General features: G+C 45.6%; 3 protein-coding genes across 6 annotated transcripts; 2 read left to right on the top strand and 1 right to left on the bottom strand.

The window, feature by feature from the left end:
* The first annotated feature begins 9,327 nt into the window (after positions 1–9,327).
* LOC125525974 (peptidyl-prolyl cis-trans isomerase CYP19-4) lies at positions 9,328–11,900 on the top strand. Of its 2 annotated transcripts, none has more exons than XM_048690978.2 (7): positions 9,328–9,548; positions 9,782–9,854; positions 10,175–10,222; positions 10,314–10,337; positions 11,159–11,341; positions 11,437–11,512; positions 11,609–11,900. In XM_048690978.2, the coding sequence occupies exons 1-7, from the start codon at positions 9,450–9,452 to the stop codon at positions 11,745–11,747; spliced, it is 642 nt and encodes a 213-aa protein (XP_048546935.1). In that variant the 5' UTR covers positions 9,328–9,449; the 3' UTR covers positions 11,748–11,900. The 2 variants fall into 2 exon arrangements, with proteins under 2 accessions (XP_048546935.1, XP_048546934.1); XM_048690977.2 differs by having other exon boundaries at positions 9,357–9,563.
* Positions 11,901–12,667: 767 nt separating this feature from the next.
* Positions 12,668–14,149, top strand: LOC125525975 (protein METHYLENE BLUE SENSITIVITY 2-like). 2 transcript variants are annotated; one of them, XM_048690980.2, is made up of 2 exons: positions 12,669–13,163; positions 13,848–14,149. In XM_048690980.2, exons 1-2 carry the CDS (start codon positions 12,820–12,822, stop codon positions 13,861–13,863), a joined length of 360 nt encoding a protein of 119 aa, XP_048546937.1. In that variant the 5' UTR covers positions 12,669–12,819; the 3' UTR covers positions 13,864–14,149. The 2 variants fall into 2 exon arrangements, with proteins under 2 accessions (XP_087390258.1, XP_048546937.1); XM_087534132.1 differs by lacking the exon at positions 13,848–14,149 and having other exon boundaries at positions 12,668–13,466.
* A 677-nt stretch (positions 14,150–14,826) lies between these two features.
* LOC125525972 (WAT1-related protein At3g45870) lies at positions 14,827–17,821 on the bottom strand. 2 transcript variants are annotated; one of them, XM_048690976.2, is made up of 8 exons: positions 17,313–17,821; positions 17,137–17,199; positions 16,929–17,045; positions 16,477–16,762; positions 16,243–16,398; positions 15,999–16,150; positions 15,293–15,728; positions 14,827–15,174 (listed from the first exon to the last, which is right to left on the bottom strand). In XM_048690976.2, the coding sequence occupies exons 1-7, from the start codon at positions 17,567–17,569 to the stop codon at positions 15,560–15,562; spliced, it is 1,200 nt and encodes a 399-aa protein (XP_048546933.1). In that variant the 5' UTR covers positions 17,570–17,821; the 3' UTR covers positions 14,827–15,174; positions 15,293–15,559. The 2 variants fall into 2 exon arrangements, with proteins under 2 accessions (XP_048546933.1, XP_048546932.1); XM_048690975.2 differs by having other exon boundaries at positions 14,827–15,171; positions 17,313–17,820.
* Between the last annotated feature and the right edge of the window lie 7,755 nt (positions 17,822–25,576).

The raw sequence follows: 25,576 nt of genomic DNA, 5'->3' as shown, positions 1-25,576 counted from the left end.
CATCGGATGAACCACGATGTCAAGGACTTAATCAATCCCGTATACAATTCCCTTTGTCTATCGGTACGACACTTGCCCGAGATTCGATCGTCGGTATTCCGATACCTTGTTCAATCTCGTTACCGGCAAGTCTCTTTACTCGTTCCGTAACACATCATCCCGTGATCAACTCCTTGGTCACATTGCGCATATGATGATGTCCTACCGAGTGGGCCCAGAGATACCTCTCCGTTTACACGGAGTGACAAATCCCAGTCTCGATTCGTGCCAACCCAACAGACACTTTCGGAGATACCTGTAATGTACCTTTATAGCCACCCAGTTACGTTGTGACGTTTGATACACCCAAAGCACTCCTATGGTATTCGGGAGTTGCACAATCTCATGGTCTAAGGAAATGATACTTGACATTAGAAAAGCTTTAGCATACGAACTACACGATCTAGTGCTATGCTTAGGATTGGGTCTTGTCCATCACATCATTCTCCTAATGATGTGATCCCGTTATCAACGACATCCAATGTCCATGGTCAGGAAACCGTAACCATCTATTGATCAACGAGCTAGTCAACTAGAGGCTTACTAGGGACATGGTGTTGTCTATGTATCCACACATGTATCTGAGTTTCCTATCAATACAATTATAGCATGGATAATAAACGATTATCATGAACAAGGAAATATAATAATAATCAATTTATTATTGCCTCTAGGGCATATTTCCAACAGTCTCCCACTTGCACTAGAGTCAATAATCTAGTTCACATCGCCATGTGATTAACACTCACAGGTCACATCGCCATGTGACTAACACCCAAGAGTTTACTAGAGTCAGTAATCTAGTTCACATCACTATGTGATTAACACTCAATGAGTTCTGGGTTTGATCATGTTGCTTGTGAGAGAAGTTTTAGTCAACGGGTCTGAACCTTTCAGATCCGTGTGTGCTTTACAAATCTCTATGTCATCTCCTAGATGTAGCTACCACGTTCTATTTGGAGCTATTCCAAATAACTGTTCTACTTGGAGCTGTTCTAAATTGTTGCTCCATTATACGTATCCGGTGTCTCTACTCAGAGCTATCCGGATAGGTGTTAAGCTTGCATCGACGTAACCCTTTACGACGAACTCTTTTACCACCTCCATAATCGAGAAAATTCCTTAGTCCACTAGTTACTAAGGATAACTTTGACCGCTGTCTTGTGATCCATTCTTGGATCACTCTTGTACCCCTTGACTGACTCATGGCAAGGCACACTTCAGGTGCGGTACACAGCATAGCATACTGTAGAGCCAATGTCTTAAGCATAGGGGACGACCTTCGTCCTTTCTCTCTATTCTGCCGTGGTCGAGCTTTAAGTCTTAACTTCATACCTTACAACTCAGGCAAGAACTCCTTCTTTGACTGATCCATCTTGAACAACTTCAAGATCATGTCAAGGTATGTGCTCATTTGAAAGTACCATTAAGCGTTTTGATCTATCCTTATAGATCTTGATGCTCAATGCTCAAAGTAGCTTAATCCAGGTTTTCCATTGAAAACACTTTCCAAATAACCCTATATGCTTTCCAGAAATTCTACGTCATTTCCGATCAACAATATGTTAAAACATATACTCATCAGAAATTCTATAGTGCTCCCACTCACTTCTTTGGAAACACAAGTTTCTCATAAACTTTGTATAAACCCAAAATCTTTGATCATCTCATCAAAGCATACATTCCAACTCCGAGATGCTTACTCCAGTCCTCAGAAGGATTGCTGGAGCTTTGCATCCTTATTAGCATCTTTTCAGGATTGACAAAACCTTTCAGTTGTATCACATACAACCTTTCCTCAAGAAAATCGTCGAGGAAACAATGTTTTGACATCCTATCTGCAAGATTTCATAAATAATGCAGTAATCGCTAATATAATTCCAACAGACTCTTAGCATCGCTACGAGTGAGAAAGTCTCACCGTAGTCAACTCCTTGAACTTGTCGGAAAAACATCTTAACGACAAGTCGAGCTTTCTTAATGGTGACATTTACCATCATTGTTCGTCTTCCTTTTAAAATCCATCTGCACTCAATAGCCTTACGACCATCGAGCCGTTCTGCCAAAGTCTACACTTTGTTTTCATACATGGATCCTCTCTCTGATTTTATGGCCTCAAGCCATTTATCGGAATCCAGGCCCACCATCGCTTCTCCATAGCTCGTAGGTTCATTGTTGTCTAGCAACATGACTTCCAAGATAGGATTACGTACCACTCTGAAGTAGTACGCATCCTTGTCATCCCACGAGGTTTGGGAGTGACTTGATCCGAAGTCTCATGATCAATATCATAAGCTTCCACTTCAATTGGTGTAGGTGCCACAGGAACAACTCTTTGTGCCCTGCTATACACTAGTTGAAGTGACGGTTCAATAACCTCATCAAGTCTCCACCATCCTCCCACTCAATTCTTTCGAGAGAAACTTTTCCTCGAGAAAGGACCCGATTCTAGAAACAATCCCTTATTGCTTTCGAGTCTGAGACAGGAGGTATACCCAACTGTTTTGGGTGTCCTATGAAGATGCATTTATCCGCTTTGGGTTCGAGCTTATCAGCCTGAAACTTTTTCACATAAGCGTCGCAGCCCCAAACTTTCAAGAAATGACAGCTTAGGTTTTTCTAAACCATAGTTCATACGGTGTCATCTCATCGGAATTACGTGGTGCCCTATTTAAAGTGAATGTGGTTGTCTTTAATGCCTAACCCATAAACTATCGTGGTAATTCGATAAGAGACATCATGGTATGCATCATATCCAATAGGGTGCAGTTATGATGTTCGGACACACCATCACACCATGGTGTTCCTGGCTGTATTGGTTGTGAAACAATTTCCACAATGTCTTAATTCTGTGCCAAACTCGTAATTCAGATGTTTATCTCTATGATCATATCATAGATATTTTATCCTCTTGTCACGACGATCTTTCAACTTCACCCTGAAATTACTTGAACCTTTCAATAATTCAGACTCGTGATTCATCAAGTAAATATACTCAACATCTACTCAAATCATCTGTGAAGTAAGAACATAACAATATCCACTACATGCCTCAGCACTCATTGGACTGCACACATCAAAAATGTATTACTTCCAACAAGTTGCTTTCTAGTTCCATTTTACTGAAAACGAGGCTTTCAGTCATCTTGCCCATGTGGTATGATTTGCATGTCTCAAGTGATTCAAAATCAAGTGAGTCCAAACGGTCCATTTGCATGGAGTTTCTTCATGCATACACACCAATAGACATGGTTCGCATGTCTCAAACTTTTCAAAAATGAGTGAGTCCAAAGATCCATCAACATGGAGCTTCTTCATGCGGTTTTTACCGATATGACTTACGTGGCTGTGCCACAAGTAGGTGGTACTATCATTACTATCTTTTGGCATGAACATGTGTATCACTACGATCGAGATTCAATGAACCATTCATTTTAGGTGCAAGACCATTGAAGGTATTATTCAAATAAACAGAGTAACCGTTATTCTCCTTAAATGAATAACCGTATTGCGATAGACATAATCCAATCATGTCTATGCTCAACGCAAACACCAATCTCGATGGTAGAGGGAGCTTGCGATGCTTGATCATATCAACATTGGAAACACTTCCAACACATATCGTCAGCTCACCTTTAGCTAGTCTCCGTTTTATTCCGTAGCTTTTATTTCGAGTTACTAACACTTAGCAACCGAACTGGTATCTAATACCCTGGTGCTACTAGGAGTACTAGTAAAGTACACATCAACACAATGTATATCCAATATACTTCTATCGACCTTGCCAGCCTTCTAATCTACCAAGTATCTAGGGTAATTCTGCTCCAGTGGTTGTTCCCCTTATTACAGAAGCACTTAGTCTCGGGTTTGGGTTCAACCTCGGGTTTCTTCACTAGAGCAGCAGCTGAATTGCCGTGTCATGAAGTATCCCTTCTTGCCCTTGGCCTTCTTGAAACTAGTGGTTTCACTAACCATCAACAATTGATGCTCCTTCTTGATTTCTACTTTCTTGTGTCAAACATCGTGAATATCTCAAGGATCATCATATATGTCCCTGATATATTATAGTTCATCACGAAGCTCTAGCAGCTTGGTGGTAATGACTTCGGAGAAACATCACTATCTTATCTGGAAGATCAACTCCCACTTGATTCAAATGATTGTTGTACTCAGACAATCTGAGCACAAGCTCAACAATTGAGCTTTTCTCCTTAGTTTGCTGGTTAAGAAAATCGTCGGAGGTCTTATACCTCTTGACGTGGGCACGAGCCTGAAATTCCAATTTCAGCCCTCAAAACATCTCATATGTTTCGCGTCGTTTCAAAACGTCTTTGGTGCCTCAACTCTAAACCGTTTAACTGAACTATCACGTAGTTATCAAAATGTGTATGTCAGATGTTCGCAACATCCACAGACAACGTTCGAGGTTCAGCACACTGAGCGGTGCATTAAGGACATAAGCCTTCTAAGAAGCAATGAGGACAATCCTCAGTTTACGGACCTAGTCCGCATAATTGCTACTATCAACTTTCAACTAAATTTTCTCTAGGAACGTATCTAAACAGTAGAACTGAAGCGCGAGCTATGACATAATTTGCGAAGATCTTTTGACTATGTTCAGGATAATTAAGTTCATCTTATGAACTCCCACTCAGATAGACATCCCTCTAGTCATCTAAGTGATTACATGATCCGAGTCAACTAGGCCGTGTCCGATCATCACGTGAGACGGACTAGCTAACGTCGGTGAACATCTTCATGTTGATCGTATCTACCATACGGCTCATGCTCGACCTTTCGGTCTTCTGTGTTCCGAGGCCATGTCTGTACATGCTAGGCTCGTCAAGTCAACCTAAGTGTTTGCATGTGTTCCGAGGCCATGTCTGTACATGCTAGGCTCGTCAACACACGTTGTATGTGAACGTAAGGATCCATCACACCCGATCATCACGACGTGCTTAGAAACGACGAACTGTGGCAACGGTGCACAGTTAGGGGAGAACACTTCTTGAAATTTTAATGAGAGATCATCTTATTTACTACCGTCGTTCTAAGCAAATAAGATGTATAAACATGATAAACATCACATGCAATCAAATAGTGACATGATATGGCCATCATCACTTTGCTCCTTTTGATCTCCATCTTCGGGGCTCCATGATCATCATCGTCACCGGCATGACACCATGATCTCCATCATCATGATCTCCATCATCGTGTCTTCTTGAAGTTGTCACGTCATCTATTACTTCTACTACTACAGCTAACTGTTAGCAATAAAGTAAAGTAATTACATGACGTTTATGTTGACTCGCAGGTCATAAATAAATTAAGACAACTCCTATGGCTCCTGCCGGTTGTCATACTCATCGACATGCAAGTCGTGATTCCTATTACAAGAACATGATCAATCTCATACATCACATATATCATTCATCACATCCTTTGGCCATATCACATCACATAGCATACCCTGCAAAAACAAGTTAGACGTCCTCTAATTGTTGTTTGCATGTTTTACGTGGCTGCTATGGGTTTCTAGCAAGAACGTTTCTTACCTACGCAAAGACCACAACGTGATATGCCAATTGCTATTTACCCTTCATAAGGACCCTTTTCATCGAATCCGATCCGACTAAAGTAGGAGAGACAGACACCCGCTAGCCACCTTATGCAACTAGTGCATGTCAGTCGGTGGAACCAGTCTCACGTAAGAGTACGTGTAAGGTCGGTCCGGGCCGCTTCATCCCACGATGCCGCCGAATCAAGATAAGACTAGTAACGGTAAGCATATTGAACAAAATCAACGCCCACAACTACTTTGTGTTCTACTCGTGCATAGAATCTACGCAATAGACCTAGCTCATCATGCCACTGTGGGTAACGTAGCAGAAATTCAAAATTTTCCTACGTGTCACCAAGATCTATCTATGGAGAGACCAGCAACGAGGGGAAGGAGAGTGCATCTACATACCCTTGTAGATCGCTAAGCGGAAGCGTTCAAGTGAACGGGGTTGATGGAGTCATACTCGTCGTGATTCAGATCACCGATGATCCTAGTGCCGAACGGACGGCACCTCCGCGTTCAACACACGTACAGCCCGGTGACGTCTCCCATGCCTTGATCCAGCAAGGAGAGAGGGAGAGGTTGAGGAAGACTCCATCCAACAGCAGCACAACGGCGTGGTGGTGATGGAGGAGCGTGGCAATCCTGCAGGGCTTCGCCAAGCACCACAGAAGAGGAGGGAGAGAGATGCAGGGCTGCACCAACGAGAGATCGAATCGCATGTGTTTTGGGCAGCCCCCTAGGCCTCATATATATAGGGAAGGGGTGGAGGCTGCGCCCCCTCTAGGGTTCCCATATATAAATCTTTACCTCCGGACCATTCCGGAACTCCTCGTGACGTCCGGGATCTCATCCGGGACTCCGAACAACATTCGGTAACCACATACAAGCTTCCTTTATAACCCTAGCGTCATCGAACCTTAAGTGTGTAGACCCTACGGGTTCGGGAGACATGCAGACATGACCGAGACGTTCTCCGGTCAATAACCAACAGCGGGATCTGGATACCCATGTTGGCTCCCACATGTTCCACGATGATCTCATCGGATGAACCACGATGTCAAGGACTTAATCAATCCCGTATACAATTCCCTTTGTCTATCGGTACGACACTTGCCCGAGATTCGATCGTCGGTATCCCGATACCTTGTTCAATCTCGTTACCGGCAAGTCTCTTTACTCGTTCCGTAACACATCATCCCGTGATCAACTCCTTGGTCACATTGCGCATATGATGATGTCCTACCGAGTGGGCCCAGAGATACCTCTCCGTTTACACGGAGTGACAAATCCCAGTCTCGATTCGTGCCAACCCAACAGACACTTTCGGAGATACCTGTAATGTACCTTTATAGCCACCCAGTTACGTTGTGACGTTTGATACACTCAAAGCACTCCTACGGTATCCGGGAGTTGCACAATCTCATGGTCTAAGGAAATGATACTTGACATTAGAAAAGCTTTAGCATACGAACTACACGATCTAGTGCTATGCTTAGGATTGGGTCTTGTCCATCACATCATTCTCCTAATGATGTGATCCCGTTATCAACGACATCCAATGTCCATGGTCAGGAAACCGTAACCATCTATTGATCAACGAGCTAATCAACTAGAGGCTTACTAGGGACATGGTGTTGTCTATGTATCCACACATGCATCTGAGTTTCCTATCAATACAATTATAGCATGGATAATAAACGATTATCATGAACAAGGAAATATAATAATAATCAATTTATTATTGCCTCTAGGGCATATTTCCAACACGGTGCACGACATCAGCGTTGGTGAAGCCGACGTCGGTCGGAGGAATCCAGCGTGAAGGTTTTCATCAGTGACCCAACCTGGTCGGATCATCATAGAAGAGGGCTTCGTTGCATAGTTTTGAACAACGGCGAGTTCAACATCAGATCCAGACCTATCGTACAACGGCATGGGTGTTTTGTTTCAGATCTTCTTTAGAGAATCTTCGTATGTGGTTTAGGGCAGTGAAGCGACAACATTGCCCCAGGGTAGGAATGATGTTCTCTATGCGGGTGGAGGGCATGTTTTTTCGCTGGAGGAGGTCCCTATTCCCCGTTTCATTGGTGTGTTTTTTCGCTGGTGGAGCGTGTGTGTAGCTATATACTTGGCGGGTCTTTTGAGTTCCAGACGGTTTAGGTATTCGGTGGATCTATCTGGATTTGGCCAGCTTCCGTGGTACTCTCGTCAGCATTTCCTAGTCTGTATCAATGATTTCCCGATCGCTACTTCTACATGCTCACGGATATCAAAAAGTTAGGATCGTCGATACGGAGGCCCAGAGGCAGCATCAAGCTATGCTCACGACACGCCGCCGATGGATGCGGGACGAATAAGACTTCGTCTCCCCCAAGATTTTGCAAGGGTGTCTTTTTATAAAGACCGATGATACTTAATATATGATTTTATGTCTTTTCTCAAACTAATAATAATATAGAACCATATATGTATTATAAAATACTTTCTCCGTTCCAAAATAAACGTCATGATTTTAGTTCAAAAAACTAAAACCACGACACTTATTTTAGAAGGAAGGGAGTAGTGATCACAGCAAACGTGTGATACACCTACTTACTAGACGACCAACATGATAGAGTTGTAACAAACCCTAGTTGTTAATTAATCGCAAGACCTAAATGTAATTACTTTCGATCCATGAATCACATAATTCTTGTTTACCCCCATGTGTCCCAAAATAAGTGTCATGGTTTTAGTTCAAAACCACGACACTTATTTTTGAACGGTGGGAGTAGTCATTACAAGGTAGAAAAGGAGTCATCAACTCTCTTAAAAAAAGAGTCAAATACTTGATGAAATTGGATTGGATGAATTGGTAATGTTTCTTTGTCTTGTGAGAGAGAGTCACTTGCTGTATTGAGAGTGAGCGGGTGACATGCATTAAGCGAAATCAGTTGTTATGTTTCTGGTCTTATTTGCGCGAGATACTTGTGTGCTTCTTTGTGAAGGGTGAAATAGTGTTAGAAAAGAGAGAAATAGTTTTTTTTTGGCATAACAGGGAAAAAGAGTTAGGGTGTGTTCTGATCTCCTCCAACTTCATATATCCAGCTTCTTTCCGTGAATTCTTGCTTCACCCGGCGATCCAGAATCATTCTGCTTCGATCGCCAGCTTCTCATATTACTACAACCCAACTTGGAGGGTTCGGGCCTGTTTGGCGGAAGGGAGGGTTAGCGATTCGTTGGGATCGCTACTGTAGGACTATTTCGAGGAGGGGCAGCGAACCGTTTTCTTTGGCAGTGGCAACTCCTTGTAAATATGGGTGAACTTCTGATTCTCTAATCGGTGGAGCTGGGCCGATGGAGCTCCAAATTTTTGCACTGTGGTTTCGTTTGGCTTCCAGAAGTTAGCTTCTTAGTGTAAAAGCGTTCGGCTCAAAAACTTTTCTGAAATTTGTGAAGTTAGAATCTGGAGGAGATCAGAACACGCCCTTAGTAGTAGGGTTTGTATTTTGGTACCCACTGAAATTAGCGAAATTTCAGTTTGGTGATTTTTTAATCATTTTTTGTAGTTATAAGAAATTGATAGAATATAAAGTGAGTGGAATTTGGTGTTCCGTATGTGAGGAGGAGTGGAATTTGGTGCTAGGAGTTGCTGTTGCAAAGCAAAAGAGCAGTCATGAGTGCGGTCGGGGGCGAGCAGCCTGTGATGTGAGGCCGTAGTCTGACAGCTCGACCCCACCTGTCAACCAAACGACCGGCTCTGTTTATCTCGCCCGTGGACTCTCCCTCTCGGAGGCTGCGTAGTGGAACGACTAAACAGATCTGCCCTCTCTCTCTCTCGTCCTCGGCGATACGATCCGAGATGGCGATGAGGGCGTGGAGGCGGAGCGCGGCGGCGAGGGCCCCGGCGCACCTGTGCCTGTGGCTCGCGCTCGTCGCCGCCACCCTGGTGCTCGCCCAGGTGCTCATCCACCTCGTCCGTCTCCCGCGAACCCCTCCTCTTTACTTTCCGCCGCTCCCCCCCTCTCGCTCTTCCGTGCGCCGATCTGATCGTTCCTCTGCTACGATTGCTCGCTGATATCTGTTTGCCGCGGATCGGGGCGGATTAGATGTGTTTGGGGTTGCTGGTCTGTTAGGGTTTGATCTGGTGTCTGTGTATGGATGCGTGCTTACAATTTTCTTTGTGGTTTCCAGGGTAAGAAGTCGAACCTGTCGGAGGTGACGCACAAGGTCTACTTCGACATTGAGATCGACGGCAAGCCCGCAGGTCTGTGCTGAACCCGTGGCAACAGATTTATTTTCAGATCAGCGCGATGTATCATCTCAGTATGGGGCGGACAGTAGACTGCTACTGATACAACTGATATCGCATGCCTGATTCCTGGCCCTAGCCTAGAAAGCCCGGTTTGTAGTTACGCGTCGAGTGATTACTTTTGCTTAGGATCGTTTAGAGGCTGAATTTTCATGTTTAGATGCCTGCACTGCACCTAATCATGTTTTATGTTTAGTGAGAAAAATATTCACTGGTGTGCTTCTTAATAGTTTGATTGATCCGTTGGCATTTAAATTGATTCTGAATTGTCATAGGTCGGGTTGTCATGGGACTTTTTGGCAAGGCTGTTCCTAAAACCGCAGGTATCATCTCCTTGCTGTTCGAGTTAAAAACCATGTACTCATCTATTGGATGACAGAAATGCTAATTGGCTTGATATCTTTTGTCCTACAGAGAACTTCAGAGCACTCTGCACAGGTATGCTTCCCTACCACTTATGCTGTTTTTTGTATGTTACAAGCGTTATGCTGTCTACTTGTTTAAGTTTTTGGATGATTAGTCTGATGGCAAGGCTGGTCATTGGAATAAAAAATTGCTCTATTTAATCACAGTTGCTTTGTTACTTTGGCTCACATCTTCAAGTAATTTAGCCTATCAAATATGATTGGCTTCCTCAGAAAGTCAAAACATAACTGCACAGTGAAATTATATAACTAATTTGATGCATGCTATGCTTGTAACATGGCAAAGCTGTGCTTACCTTTTTCCTTGAAGAGAAGGAAGCTACCTGTATTGTTTCCTCATTATTTCAAATCCAAGTTTACCATTCTAGACACAAGAACGTAGAGAGAATGGTGACGTTTGCCTGCAAAGTTTTGGGGATGATCTGTTTAAATTCCAAGCTCCCTCGAGCATAATTGAAGTGTTCTATGTTGTAAGCTCAAGGAGTAGCCCTGTGTGCATAATTTTGATTGTTCATCCCTTGCTCTACCATACAAGTGCTAAATATGATGTCTATATGAAAAAAAGAGAAGAAATGAAGTAACTGGTTGAATTCGTAGTTGTCTAGTGCCTAGTCTAATATGTCAAAGTATATTTTGCTTCATGAACAAAAAGGTGGATAACTGTCGTTACACTAAATATTCCACCATAGAGTATTACGAAGGCCTATCATTATTTACTGCATATATCATTGTATTCAGAATATCTGCTTTACTAGTACTACAGTCTGTATTGTAGCTTCTCTCTATGATATCTGCTAGTGGTTGCTGACCATGCCCCACTTAATTGTCATACAGGAGAGAAAGGCATGGGCAACAGCGGCAAGCCTCTCCACTACAAGGGGAGTTCGTTCCACAGAATTATCCCCAGCTTCATGATCCAAGGAGGTGACTTCACTCTTGGCGATGGAAGGGGCGGTGAATCAATCTACGGCACAAAGTTCGCCGATGAGAACTTCAAGCTCAAGCACACTGGACCAGGTAATGATCCGTGTTTCTTGAAATCCAGTTCCAACGGTAGAAAGATAGGCCGGGTTAAGATGTCCTCCTTTTTCATTGACTGGTTGTCGGTGCAGGCTACCTTTCCATGGCCAATGCTGGGAGAGATACCAATGGATCCCAGTTCTTCATCACCACTGTAACCACGAGCTGGTAATTTTCATGATTCTTTGTGATTGCAGCATTTTGCGCTGAATCTTTCTGTTCTGCTGGAACTCTATTGTTGATGATATACACTCTGTATTCTAGGTTGGATGGCAAGCACGTCGTGTTCGGCAAGGTGTTGTCTGGAATGGACGTGGTCTACAAGGTTGAGGCCGAGGGCAAGCAGAACGGGACGCCAAAGAGCAAGGTTGTCATCGCCGACAGCGGAGAAGTGCCGCTGTGATGAGACCTGAAATGGTCTCTGGTGGAAAGCTACGGTGACTAGTTTTCATTGTAGAACCGTTATTGTCGGGACTGTTTTCGTGTACTTCCGTGTTAATTTAGACGGCAAAGTTTTTTCTCTTACTATAAAAAAGTATAATGACTTGCGTACTCATGATATGGTTGGCAACTTTGAAGTCCTCTTATTATTTTTTTCTTGGATGTTTTGCTGGGTTATTTGCCTTGGAGAAAGTGCTGATATGCGCCTTTTGATTTGAACGATTATCGATCGTCAGCAAACAAATATTCTCGCTTAGTACTGCAAGTGTAGCGGCCGATACCTCCCGCCTGGTGATTGTTTTTTTATGAGGACCAATCTCACAGTAGTTTTATACTTGAAAATCTTTAAAGAAACATTTCTGGCTTTACGCTTTAAAAGGTCTGAAAACTGTTGGAAACACTACCCTATGACCTTTGTGTCGATGAAGCTCCACCACTGCCCGGTAGAGGAGAATCTCCAACAAACCTCCACCACCATAGACCACAGTAGTATTCTTTTTCCCTGGCAGAAAAAGAAATATTCTTTGTTAAAAAAAGAGAAAGAAATATTCTCTTACAATCCTATTTATTTTTCTTATACGATAATAATCTACGGTCCGCATCTTCTTCTCATACGATTGGTACTATGAATATACGTATATAAAAAGTAAACAGAGTCCGTGGTTTTAAGAAATAGGAAAAGAAAAGGAGTTATGCAAAGACACGGAGAGCAACCCTAGAAGCCGCATCTTCCACTCAACCAATATATTTTTCTTTCATCTAGTATATCATATATAAAAAAAAGGAGGAATCCTACAATCAGCATCAGGGCCGCTGGCTCCAGATCGGACGGTGGAGCGGGCAGAGCCGCGCGCCCAGGGGGCCTAATAATTGGCGTCCCCCCATCCGCCCCCGAGCCGCCCCCAACCCCCGTCCCGTCAAACGCAAAGAAGACAAGCGCAGCAAGTAGGGTTAGGAGAGCCGGCGGCGGCGGCGGCGGCGGAAAGCGAGAGCTCCAGCGGGCCGTCGGGAGGGAACCACCCTCTTCGTCGGAGATGACGGGCAAGGCGAAGCCGAAGAAGCACACGGCCAAGGAGATCGCGGCTAAGATCGACGCGGCGACGACCAACCGCGGCGGGGGCAAGGCCGGGCAGAAGGACCGGCTCGGGCAGGAGAAGGGCGGCCACGCCAAGATGGAGTGCCCGCTCTGCAAGGTGACGGCCCCCGACGTCAAGTCGATGCAGATCCATCACGAGGCGCGCCACCCCAAGCTCCCCTTCGACCCCGAGAAGATCAACAACCTGCACGGCTCCACCGCCGCGGCTCCCGCGGCGGCGGCCGCCGTCGCCTCCACCTCCAAGCCCAAGCCCGGCGTCCGCGGCAGCCTCAAGAAGACGGGGTAATCTAAACCCCCCATACCCTACCTTGCATCCAAACCCCTCTATGGTCGGTCGTCCGCTCCGATCTACTATGGTCGTCGCCTGCATCTGCTGTCTTAAGTTTACTATATGCTGCCGCTGATGCTGCTGCTGCTCTAAAATATTGATGCTGTTGCTGCTGCTGCTGCTGATGCGTGTGGTGTGTCGTGTGCTAGACGCGTGATTTTTTTTTTACCTGTACACATGAGGCCGTGTGGCCTCATTGCCATGTTTAATTACCTGTCGCTACTCTAAGATGCTGGCAAATTGTTTGCTGATGTTAATGTCTAGTGGCGCTCGAGAGATCTGAAAGATCTGCTGTCGATCCAGTTCCTCCAATTGGCGGCTAAAGTGCATGAATCGGGGATTTGCGCTTGAGTTTCTTATCCCGCCGTAAGAAGTATTTTACCTCGTCGATTCTCGGCTATTGATGAAGCTGTCCCTTTTTAGCAAGGGAGCAACATCGTTTCCATACACAACTCCATGCTTTAGAATGCTCAACTCTCCTTTTTCTTCCTGCCATTCGGTTACTTATGCCATGTTCATTAAGCATCATGGATCGATCGGTCAGAATTGGTCTCCTGGGAGTATTCTCAATATTCCTGGTGGTATCACTGGCAGCCTTGCTGCCCCCAGTTTGATGATGAATGAATTTGCCATTGCAGCGATGAACAGAAATGAGGCCTCCACAGCTTCAAGCGCCTCTTCTAAGTCTCTGTTTGCCGTCGCAATGGATTGTTATGACTACTGTCTCGTTTGATCGGTCGATCGTTTTAAGATATTTGGTTGTCTTGTAATCGGATATATTATGCGCTCCGGAACATCTGAGATGAACTAAACTGAGCCTAAATAACTGGTTGCTGTCAATTTGCTTGGTACCGTCTTAGAGTGTGGCAACTGATGTTGGGGGATAATCACCTCAACTGAACGCTGCCCTTTATAACAATGAATAGTATGGTTTTGTCGATGCACTTTTGTTATTGCATTGCCCCACTGAAGAGGCATTGCAATGATGTGATATTATGATATGCTTGAAGCACGCCTAGTGACTTTGATGGCATGGAATCTTTGATGCTTCAAGCAATGGTGAGAAGTACTTTATTAACATTCCCGCAGTTCATTTTGATTGCATGGAATTGATGCTGAAATTATTGTCAGCCATGAAACTAGTAAATTGTTACCTGGAGGTCGAAGGTCCATTCATTGGTGTGACTTTTCTTCTCTAAGTTTGGTTTTGGCTTTTTAAAATGAGCTTAATATTCAGTGTTAACCTCACTGTAACTGCATCATAGCTCACTTATGTTTTGTATAGTATGTCCGTTTAACTGGAATCAGTACGCCGGAATTCCCTTTGGCGTAACCAGTGCTGCTTAAGGGCCATGTTTGTAGAGCATAAATATTGTAGGAATTGTGTAAGTGCAATTGCATATGCATTAGGTGGCTGAAAACATTTTACGTTTCAGCTGCCTTTGGCATCCAATGGCTGCGTTTTCTTCTCCCTCACCACGCCGCCGCTTCCTCCCTCACGCACCCCATTTCTTGTGAGGTTATGGCGAGCCCTTGCCGGTGTTGCCGCAGCCTGTCGCTAGAAACTGTAGGTAAAATAACATGGCCAAGTACTACCAAACTGTAGGAAAAATAACATGTCCAAGTACTACCACCGTTCACAAATATATGGAAGAACAAACACACTAAAATTTGTCTATATACAAGCAAAGGGGGTAAAACATAAGCAGTTGGGCAACACAAGATTGTTTTGTAACCGTGCCAACAATTTACACAACAGTGGAAGGCAGATACAACAGAAGCAAAGTAAGAACACTCCAGCGGCCTGATGTGCCAAAGAATTTGGAACTCCTCCTTTGATTTTTCCCACTTATGCACTGAGCTCCAGACATAATTGCTTCGCAAGTATGGCATTACGAAAATCAACGAAGAACAGTTTGTTTGTACTGTATTGCAGAGTCGGATCCCAGACAGTAATAGAGGCTGCTGAAGCAGAAGATAAAATGCAAGTTAACACCAGCAATCATGGCAGCCATATGCCAATTAAGCAATTACGATGATAACTAATGAACTATTAACAAGTTGGGTTCGATGAAGTAATTACCTTTGATCACTGAAGCTGTTCCTTGACCCATGAAGACAACTGTTGAAACTGAACTATCATCGCACATCGTTAGCATCTTCTGCGGCTGCTAGGAGAACGATAATTGCGACACATTTCCATTCCAGCTTATGTTGAGGGTATTTGGGTATGAGATGTAACTTAATCCAATGGTAGAGAAGGTAAATACAAGCTTTCTGATACTAATATACAACGTAATTCTGCTGCTGCTGTTCTGGAAAAATAACAGAGTCATCTCTCCTCCGAGTCTTAGGGATCAATTGAGCTGGAATTTTCCTGTCTCTTGGGAGCTGGCGCATCCTCCACCTCCACCAGAAGAGGATTCAGATAACCAGACATCAGTATTCTCTGCGCCTCATTGTAACGGGCCCAAGTAACCAGGTATAGACCAGCAATGATGAAGACTCCTCCAATGAGGCTGCAGGTAAGGTGGGCATTTAGTTCTGCATAAATTCGTGGGAATTCTATAGCAGGCAAACTAATAAAGAAACATCAAATTTCAGTAACGGCATCCATGGAAAACAACATCAGCTCCAAGCACCATCACCATTACGGTGGTATTGAAAGAGTACCAAGCTCAACTGATAAACACAATGCGAAATGACCAATTCGAATGACCGGAAACTAACAACTCATGATGTCACAGTGTTAAAATAGCAGATAGGGTAGAGTGTTGGTTGGTCCATACCTTCCTAGATAGATTGGGGTACCAAGAAAAAGAGTTGAGAGGATGGTAGAGCATGCTGGTTGGAGCGGATTGTAGAGGGCGACCAGAGATGGTCCAAGAATTTTGTTCGCCCAAGTCATGATTGCGTAGTTGAGACAAGATGCAACAACTCCCTGTTGGCGCAAGCAAGAAATGTGGTTAGAACAAGCACATCTTAGCATGGTCATCCACAGGCAGCAGCCATGGATATTATTCAGATACTCACAGCATATAGAACGGCTATGATTTCGGTCCCTGTCAGCGCCCACTCATGGAGCCCGTTGGTTGCAAATACCCCAGTCAACACCATGAAGATGGTGGCAAATGAATAAGAATAGGCTGTCAAGGATAAGCTCGCGGGATATTTTACTAACACCGGGGCCTGGAATCAGTCACGACAGAAAAGGACACAAATTCAGATATAGTTCTCATTAAGAGCAAACAACCCAATCTGCATTACCTGTATGACAAGATAAGCCCCCATGAGGAAGCAGTTGCCTAAGAGGCACAGGACGCCAAGGTTCCAGGTTCCAAAACTGAACTGGAGCGTGGCTGGCGTCAGCCACTGAGCAGGATAGGAACTGCCGCTCCACGACGCGTCGGCGCCGTCCAGCGCATTGGCGCCTCCGAGGCCGATCAGGGAGGGGCCTCGGTAGAAGACCATGAGGACGGCGCCGAAGACGCACACGGCCGTGCCGACCACCTTGAAGAGGCCGTCTCTGGTGAAGACGTTGATCACTTCGACACTGGAATAAGAACATTTTGGTTCAGCATTTGATCAGAATCCAGAAGTGTATCCAGGGCAATGGGACATTTCGGGGTTTGTTACGGTTCAGTTTGGCATTTTGCATCCAAGGCGATGTCAGAACTCTGAAACGTGTATGTGCATCCGTTGATTGATTGGTTGCTCACCCGACGATTGCGGCGAGGAGGAAGGTGAAGACGGGTATGGCGGGCTGGAACGCGGCGGCGTAGGAGGCGTTGGTGAAGCCGAGGCCGAGCAGGAAGAGGAGCTGGTTCCCGAAGATCCTGCACGCCGTCAGAATGTGACTCTTATTGCTCCATCGGGCATCAGCAGTAGCAGCAGCAGCATGAGGAGGAGGAGGAGTGGGGGAATTACCCGGTGAATCCAAGCAGCGCGAAGGAGCCGAGCAGCTGCGGGGTGACGGGGCGCCGCACCCTCCTGCGGGAAATTCAGAATCCGCACCCGAATAGCGTCTAGTCAAATTCGATGTCAATTGGTCTAGAACTCTAGATCAGAGCAGCCATGGGCATGGGGATGATAGTGCGACGTACCTCTCTCGGAAGTAGGCGGCGGGGGCGAGGAGGGCGAGCGCGACGAGGTCGCGGTAGACGCAGAAGACGATCTGGTTCATGCCGACGTTGAGCACGGACTTGGTGAGGACGTGGTAGCCGCCGTAGGCGAGCTGCGTGAAGGCCATGCCCGCGTGCGCCCGCCACGCCTTGTCCTCCCACAGCCGCAGCCGGTCGCGCCCGCTCATCCCCCACATCGACGACGACCACCGCTGCAGCATCGTCGGCTCCGTCCCCATCCTCTCTCCACGCCGGCCGCTAGGCGCTACTGCTACCGCGGGAGCCTAGCTGGCTGAGCTCGGAGAAAGATCTCTCTCTCTATCTCACCTGGACTTTTCTGCGATGGACGGCGATGTCACCGGCCCCTGATTGTGGTGTCTGCCTCTGCGGCTCTGCCGGCCGTCGTGTGGCGGACTTATTGGGGAAAGGCTGCGGTGGCTTCTGGCTCCACGCAACCATACGGAGTAAGGAATGTAGACACTGTGCCGGTTGGCGTGAGCTGCCCCGTTTGCTCGGGGAACGACTGAAGGAAATCCGCTGGATTTCTTGTGCTGGCTGGCTGGTTGCCGTCGCTGTGGTTTCGCCGGCGGGATGTCTCCCGTTTTGCGGTGGCTTTCGGGCACGTGCCATCACCGTTCCGTCAACGCGCGCAAGTACGTACGCAACCACCATGCACTATTCGGAGGGAGACCTCACCGGAGCTGTCGTACTGACAGTGGCGAGCCGTCACTTTGCTTCCATCTCAGGCGTACACCAGCAAAGTGAGCTGTCGTTCCGGTTCCACATCGTAGGCATGAGGAGAAACTTTAACGTGCTAACCCAAACGGACGTGTGTTTTGTTTGTTTGGATTGGTATGTCTGCCTCCTTTTGTGTTTGGGTCAGCAGTGCGTCCAACGCTCGGATTCATTTTCATCCTCACGGCCGGTTTGCAGGCATTTTAAAGTTTTTTTTTTGCAACATATCAATAAAATTGCGCTCAAGTCAGTATAATTCAAACAAAATACAAATATTTCATAGTTTCACAACCAGATAAAATCTCATAGTTTATAAGCTAAATAAAATTTACATTGTCTCAAATATATGTTGTGGTAAAAACATTATTCAATTTGGGCCAAGCTTTATTACAAACTTCTTATAAAAATTGGAGCTTCTCTCAAAAAAAGCCTCGTGGTTCTGATAGGCAAACGTGTTCCCCTTGTGGGCGAAACGTAATCACTGCCTCTTTTCGCCTTGTATTTTCTTCCACGGGCAACATGGAACCATAGGATATCCGTGTTGAAATTTAAACTTACTAGTAGAATGCCCGTGCGTTGCCACGGGCAATGGATACATTTTTTGCTGGTTGCATATATAAATATTTTAGTGGTTCAACACCTATCGTGTACTTACAATTCTTATACACATCAACTGGTATTGTCGAACTTTTTTACAACACCATATCCACACCCAGCCGCTACTATCACAGTAGGTACGTTGCTACTTAGTAAACAAATAAATAATAATCATTTTAACTCTACAACATACCGTAAATTTATTGTTAATGATGGGGAATCTACTTGGTTTTTGCTTGTTTGGTGGCATGGGGCCACCCTTTTATGTTCTTCCTTCCCTCTTCTTTTTTCCTTCTGTGGCAATTCTGAGATAACTATTTATCATCTTGCCTACTTTGGTTGCCATTTGGCCTTTCGTCGCTCCCTTTCTCATGCAGATTTGGAACAGTGGCATCAGCTTGCTTCCACCTTCCCCTCGCTCTCGGAGACTTCAGATTCGGTGGTCTAACCTCATTCCTCCTCGGGGTGTTTTATTGGTGAAGTCGCTTTACCGCAAGCTCATTTCGGGTTCTATTACTCTGAAGTTCAAGGGTGTTTGGAGGGCTTGTGTTCTGCTTGAAATCTATATCTTCCTTTGGCAAGCTATTTGTGGAAAGCTCCATGCTGCTGCGTCTTGGGATCAAATTCGGAAGCGTAATGTTCGGGTTGCGGCAACATACTCTCTTTGTTCTCAGCCAGAAGATTCTAACCATATTTTATCTTCTTATGATTTTGCGGTCCTGTCGTGGAGCTGTACTCAGCGGTCTCCGTCTAGTTTCGCTCAGTTATTACTTCTTGTCAGTTCTTTGTTTGGGCAGTTGTGGCGTGTTTTCTGGCCTGACTTTGCTGCAGTCATTTGGGCTCTCTGGATGACCCAAAATAAGTTTACCATTGAACATGTGTTCCCTTCCAAATCAGTTGACATTATTTTTAAATCTCTTAAAGCCTTTGATTAAGACCTGCGATGTGGACGCCACAGATATGCTTATCTCATGCGCCAGGGCTATGGCGATCTCTCTATCTCCAAGGGCGCAACCTTAAGCAATCGTCAGGTTGTCTTTAGCTACCTTCTAGTTTTGGTACCCGGTTGTGGCCTGTGTGCCTAAAGTTGAACTTGGTCTGTTGGGTTGTGCTTGTTGTTGTGGTGCCGTGGCATTTGATTGTATGGGTGTGACAATGTTGTGAACCTTCTATGGCTTTATTTGTAAAGTTGGGCAATGGTCTTTTCTCTAAAAAGAAGTGTTTACCATTGATTTGATAGCACCCAAACTATTCTTTTAAACGATATATCTCTGCAACCCTATACAAGAAATAAAGGCATTTCTTTGCAAATGGAACTAAATCCCAAGGAATATTTTTCTGCAAAGATACTTTTGAGATATGCTCCTTGCTTCTGTATGATTAAAATATCCACCTTTCAAATGAGAACGGGTGTCCCCACCATCATTGCTGACCACAAACTCCTATTCGTAATATTGCTAAGAGTAGTAAAGATTACATGAACCCATCCTAGCAGTTAGTAAAGAGTAGTAAAGAAATAGTCCGATGTAAAAGGAAATATTGCAGAGGGACATTGATGCATGTAACCCATTCCTTGCGCTTCCGACAACAGGAGGTGAGCCTGTGGAAACACACAGAAGGATCAACCCAAAAACATGATGCAACCCAATCCAATGTAAGGGAGAGGGAAAGTGGCACTCCAACTCTGAAAAAAGACCTCCTTTCTAGAATTCACCTACACTCGCCGTCGTCGTTCGCTCGCCAAAGGAGGGCTCGGCGTGGACTCGCCGTTTCCATTCACGCGTTCGGCACGCCCATCCCCACAGTTGTGGTCAACTACATCATACAACACCATCAAGACCGATCTCAAACAATATTGGTCTTGTCCTCTGTGATGCCACTGCCCTAGCGCATGCCAGACATGTCCTACTATCGGTTTCAGGACACCGGCGATGACCTCCAAGAGGAGGAGCACAAGTCCGGCTCCAAGGCCTCATGGCAATAACCGCCAGACCACTGGTTTCACAAGGAGAAGCAATGGTAGCACCGGCGGATGAGGTTAGAGCATCTCCAATAAACGGTTCATATGTAAAAATAACCAACTTTTGGATCTTTTGAGGCAAAAAACAGCTCTCCAACATATGGTCTATATGCAAAAAAGAATTACATCTCCGCCTTCAGGTGATGCAAAATTCAACACCTCAGGTGCAAATTTACATCTCCGAAGGCAGGAGATGTAAAAACCGCGACTGCGCGCCAACGCCCAACCGCTCTTCATTTCCTTTCCCCCCTCCCACTTCTTCCTCCCGCTCGCCGCCACCCCACCACAGCTCCCGTCACGGCCGCCACCCCGCCGCAGCTCCCCGACGCTGGCCCGCCGTATATCCAGCCACCCACCACCGATTCCACCCCGCCTGGGCCGCCGCCTACCGCCGTGCCGCCCATCGCGTCCGCCTCCGCCCCGCCCCGACCCCGTCCGCCTCCGCCTCCGGTCCGGCCTTCGCCCGGCCCCGCCCGCACCGCACGCCGCCGTCTGCCCTCGCCCACACCGCATGCCACCGCCCCGCTCCGTCCGCCTCCGCCCCGCACGACACGCCGCCGCCCCACTCCGTTCGCCTCCGCCCGCACTGCACGCCACCGTCCGCCCTCGCCCACACCGCACGCCGCCGCCCCGCTCCTTCCGCCTCCACCCCGCACAACACGCCGCCCGCTGCCCCACTGCATTTATTTGACATTATTTAGCATAAAATAATATGGCAAATTGCTGGAAGATGTCCATTTAAATTTGGCCACAGCCACAAGACAATAATGCACTGAAAGTACATCGAGTCTCTATATCTCACCATGATTGCCCGCTGTCTCACCGCTCCGTCCGCCTCTGCCCCGCACGACACGCCGCCGCCCCACTCTGCCCGCCTCCGCCCCGCGCCGCACGCCGCCACCCCGCTCCCCGCTTGGCCGCCACCCGCACCGCACACATGCCAACGCAGCAAAAAAAATCTTCTCGACAGAAGTTGTTGTACTACATATAGAAAGTGATAATCAACATCAAGGCAGGGAAGAAATTGAAAAGAAGACACATGCTACTTGCATCCAATTAGGATAAAGAACATGGCAAGTATCACCTGTGGACCCACTGGGATAGAGATACATAAAGGATCCATCAAAACCCAAGAATTTTATAATTAACTGCATTTATTTGACATTATTTAGCATAAAATAAATTGGAAAGTACTGCAGAGGGGCATTGATGCATGTAACCCATTCTTTACGCGTCCGACAACAGGAGGTAATTGCTCGTGTGTTGCCACGGGAGCACAAATATTCTAATGGTTCAAAATGAATGGTGTCGATGATATACCATATCCTCAAGCACATCAAGCAACATTGTCATCCGACAATGTTTATTCACCTCAAAACTATAGTTCATATCCACAAATAAAGCATTTACATGTAATGAAAATAAAGCATTTGCAAATAATGACAACTCCTTTGTTATGAAAACTTCCATGCAGGTTGATCTCTCAACTGTTGAAGATCGTGAACCAACCTATGGTTGCATGATTAGAGGGATAGTGGTATCCCCATCCCACAGGAGTTCAAATCCAGGTGCTCGCATTTATCCTGAATTTATTTCAGGATTTCTGGTTTAGTGGGAGGAGACATTCCCGTCGACTACGAGGCGCCTATTGTGACTTTGTAAAATTTCAAGATCACATGTCGCCTCAGTCTCTCGGAGGTGCTCATAGGAATAGGGTGTGTGTGTGTGTTCATAGGAGTGAGTGCATGCGAGTATATATGAGCGCTTGCATTTGTATTGTGTTCAAAAAAACCGTTGAAGGTACGATGATAATCTACAAATAACTTTAAGGTACTTATAAAAAATAAACAATGAAAATAATAATGATGTGATACTATCCAAGTCCGCTACAATACAACATGCCAACCTACACATCAGGAATGAGAAAAGTAGGAATAATTATGTCTGATGGTAACACACGTGAGAAGCTTCCAACCGCAACCAAACACCAAACAAGATGATTCCTACACCAGCTTGTTTTCCCTAAAGTAAAAATCTGGTTAGCCATGTCATAGAAAATTCATAGTTGGTAAATTAAAGAGAAGAAGATGTAACATACAATTATGCGATAGACATTTCCAAAAACACGAAAAGATCAAGGTAGTGCATTCTTTTGTAGATAGAAAAATGTGTTGTATTCTTTGTAGATAGATACACATGCTCTCAAATGGCCTGATATACTTCACGGCATGATAACACTTCGGGTGAAAAAGATCCGCCACCACGGAGTTAACTGCGCTAGTCTTTGTACCATGGAGAATAAGCATCTTTTTGCCTTTCTTAACCTAGAATAAATATTAGAGCAACAGTCTGATGTGGAGCCAGGGAGAGAAACACATATATGCTATTGCTAATTTCACAACATATAAGTTTCCTAAGCATCAGAGCCTTGCAATAGCAACTAAATAACCTAGAACAAATATTAGAGCAACAGTCTGATGTGGAGCCAGGGAGAGAAACACATACATGCCGTTGCTAATTTCACAACATACAAGGTTCCTAAGCATCAGAGCCTTCCAATAGCAACTAAATTAAGATTTACAGGTTGTTATATGTACAAAACATCGACTATGTGCCATCATGCCCTTTTGTGTGTGACTTGGTTCCTATTACGAAAATGCAATGTTACAATACACTACTCAAAAAGTAATATGGCAAATTGCTGGAAGATGTCCGTTTACATTTGGCCACAACCACAAGACAATAATGCACTGATAGTACATCGAGTCTCTATATCTCACCATGATTTTTCGCCGTCTCACCGCTCCATCGGCACCAACGACCGGTACAGTGGCAGCTCAAACAAATAGGTCAGCGGCAATAGCCAAGACCTCGTCAACTCGCTTCAGCTGCTCGATTGCATCTTAAATTAGACCTGATCTATTTATTAGACCTGATTATAGTGGCGGCTCGTACAGATTTCTCTTTGAACATACTGGCATGAATTAATCATAATGAGCTAGCCTGCAAGTTATCATGTATTCACGCGATTGATATACACCCATGTGAGAATTGTTTTAGCCCATCACCAATTTAGCCAGAGAAGCAAACATGCAGCTTCTGCTAATTGATAATTGTAGCAGTAAGAAGGCCTGCCAATTACCTCTTGCGATTTTTCTCTGAACAAAGAGGGAAAAACCAGTGCCACACTTTCAAGCACCGCCGTTGTCCAGATCGATGTGATCGGTTCTACACTTTCGCCCCCGTGCACAATTCACAAATTAAACACATGTTCCAGAAGACATGAATGCTTGGACATATAAGCAATGGGATGAACGCTGGTGCGAGGGGGTGTGGTCGGTGGCCGCTGACCAGGTGCGTCGAGGGGTACAGATGGCAGCGACGGACCAGGGCAGCGAGGTCCGGCAGAGGACTCCGAGTGGCGGCCAAGTAGGAGGGGCTGGGATTGGCGACGACGCTAACCCTAGTGCTCCTGTTCGAGGTTTGGAACGAGAGAAACAGAGCATGCGTGTGAGTTGAGTTGACGGGCCTGGCAGGGTTTCGATGGGCTTCACCCATGTGCTTGTCAGACGCGAGAGGTGAGGAGGCGAACGGCGGATGGACGAAGCGCAGGGCAGGACGCGGTCCGTCGGCAGGAAGATGCCAATTGCCAGTGCCGGATCAGTCGGGTGGAGACGCGAGAGGATGCAGTCCTACTGGGTGACGACCCTCTGACGCCAATAGCCGCATCACCAGGGTAAGGAGGCACTTACGCAGGCAGATGGATGGTGCCACGACCTCCACTGACCTTGAACGAAGCAGGGGAGTCGATGGCAGCCCAGAACTGGAGGGAAGGCAGGCGGCTTATGGGATGTCGCGGCCGTCGCAGCGCCGGTGGAGAGCTTGGGGCGGCAGCGACGCAAGGGAGCCGGGCGGTGCATGGAGAGAAGATCGGTGAGTTCTGGTGGGAGGCCGCGCTCCTTTTACGGTGCATCATGTCACACAATCAAATCAGATCGCGATCCGATTTTGTAGGACAGGGAAAAGGCAAAGGTGTCATGCAATCAAATCATACCGAAACTTGCCTTTCGTAAATCGGACAGAACGGGAAAAGGGGGTTGGACGAGATAAACGAACGATACAATTACCTACCACAATCTCCTTCTTTAGGAGTAGAGATAGCCTTTGGGGTAATTTAAATTTATTACCATATAATTACCATATTCGAAATTTCCTGAGTTGTGGCCTTACCATACCTGGATTGATAGCCTTTGGGGTAATTTAAATTTATTACCATATAATTACCATATTCGAAATTTCCTGAGTTGTGGCCTTACCATACCTGGATTGATTTATTACTATAATTATCATATTTGAGATTTCTGAGTTTATAGCCTTACCATACGTGGATTAATTGTGATTGATTACCATAAATACGTTGGGTATTGCCGACCAGACGAGAAAAGAGGAAAACCAGTGGGAGGGGGATGGTGGGTGATGGGACGAAAAAAAGCCAGACGAAAATAAACCAGACGAAAATGGTGGGACTATTCAACCAACTCGTCCATTAGGAGTAGAGATTCAGGGTTCGTTTGGCCTTTTTATACACTAATTGAGTTTCCTAGGCATTTAATGTCCATAATTCAAATTTGAACTACAAATACATGCTTCAGTTCACCAAAATGGCTAGAAAAATTATACATGTGTCCTTGGATGCATGTTTAGGTCTCATGCCAGGAATGGGAACGAATTACAACCGTACCAGTGTCCTGGCTCTTCCTCAAACATTTCGAATCTCGGTTTTTAAGTCCCCATAAATTCTAAACTCACCAGAAAGTCATCAAAGGTGGCAAGGTGTCATGTCATGGCACATATATGTCGTGGTAAAAACATTGCCAATTTGGGCCAAACTTTA

Source organism: Triticum urartu, chromosome 7A, assembly GCF_056163025.1.
Source record: "Triticum urartu cultivar PI428250 chromosome 7A, HENAU_Tu73, whole genome shotgun sequence".
NCBI classification, from domain to species: Eukaryota; Viridiplantae; Streptophyta; class Magnoliopsida; order Poales; family Poaceae; genus Triticum; species Triticum urartu.
This window is presented reverse-complemented; position numbering and strand designations above follow the sequence as displayed.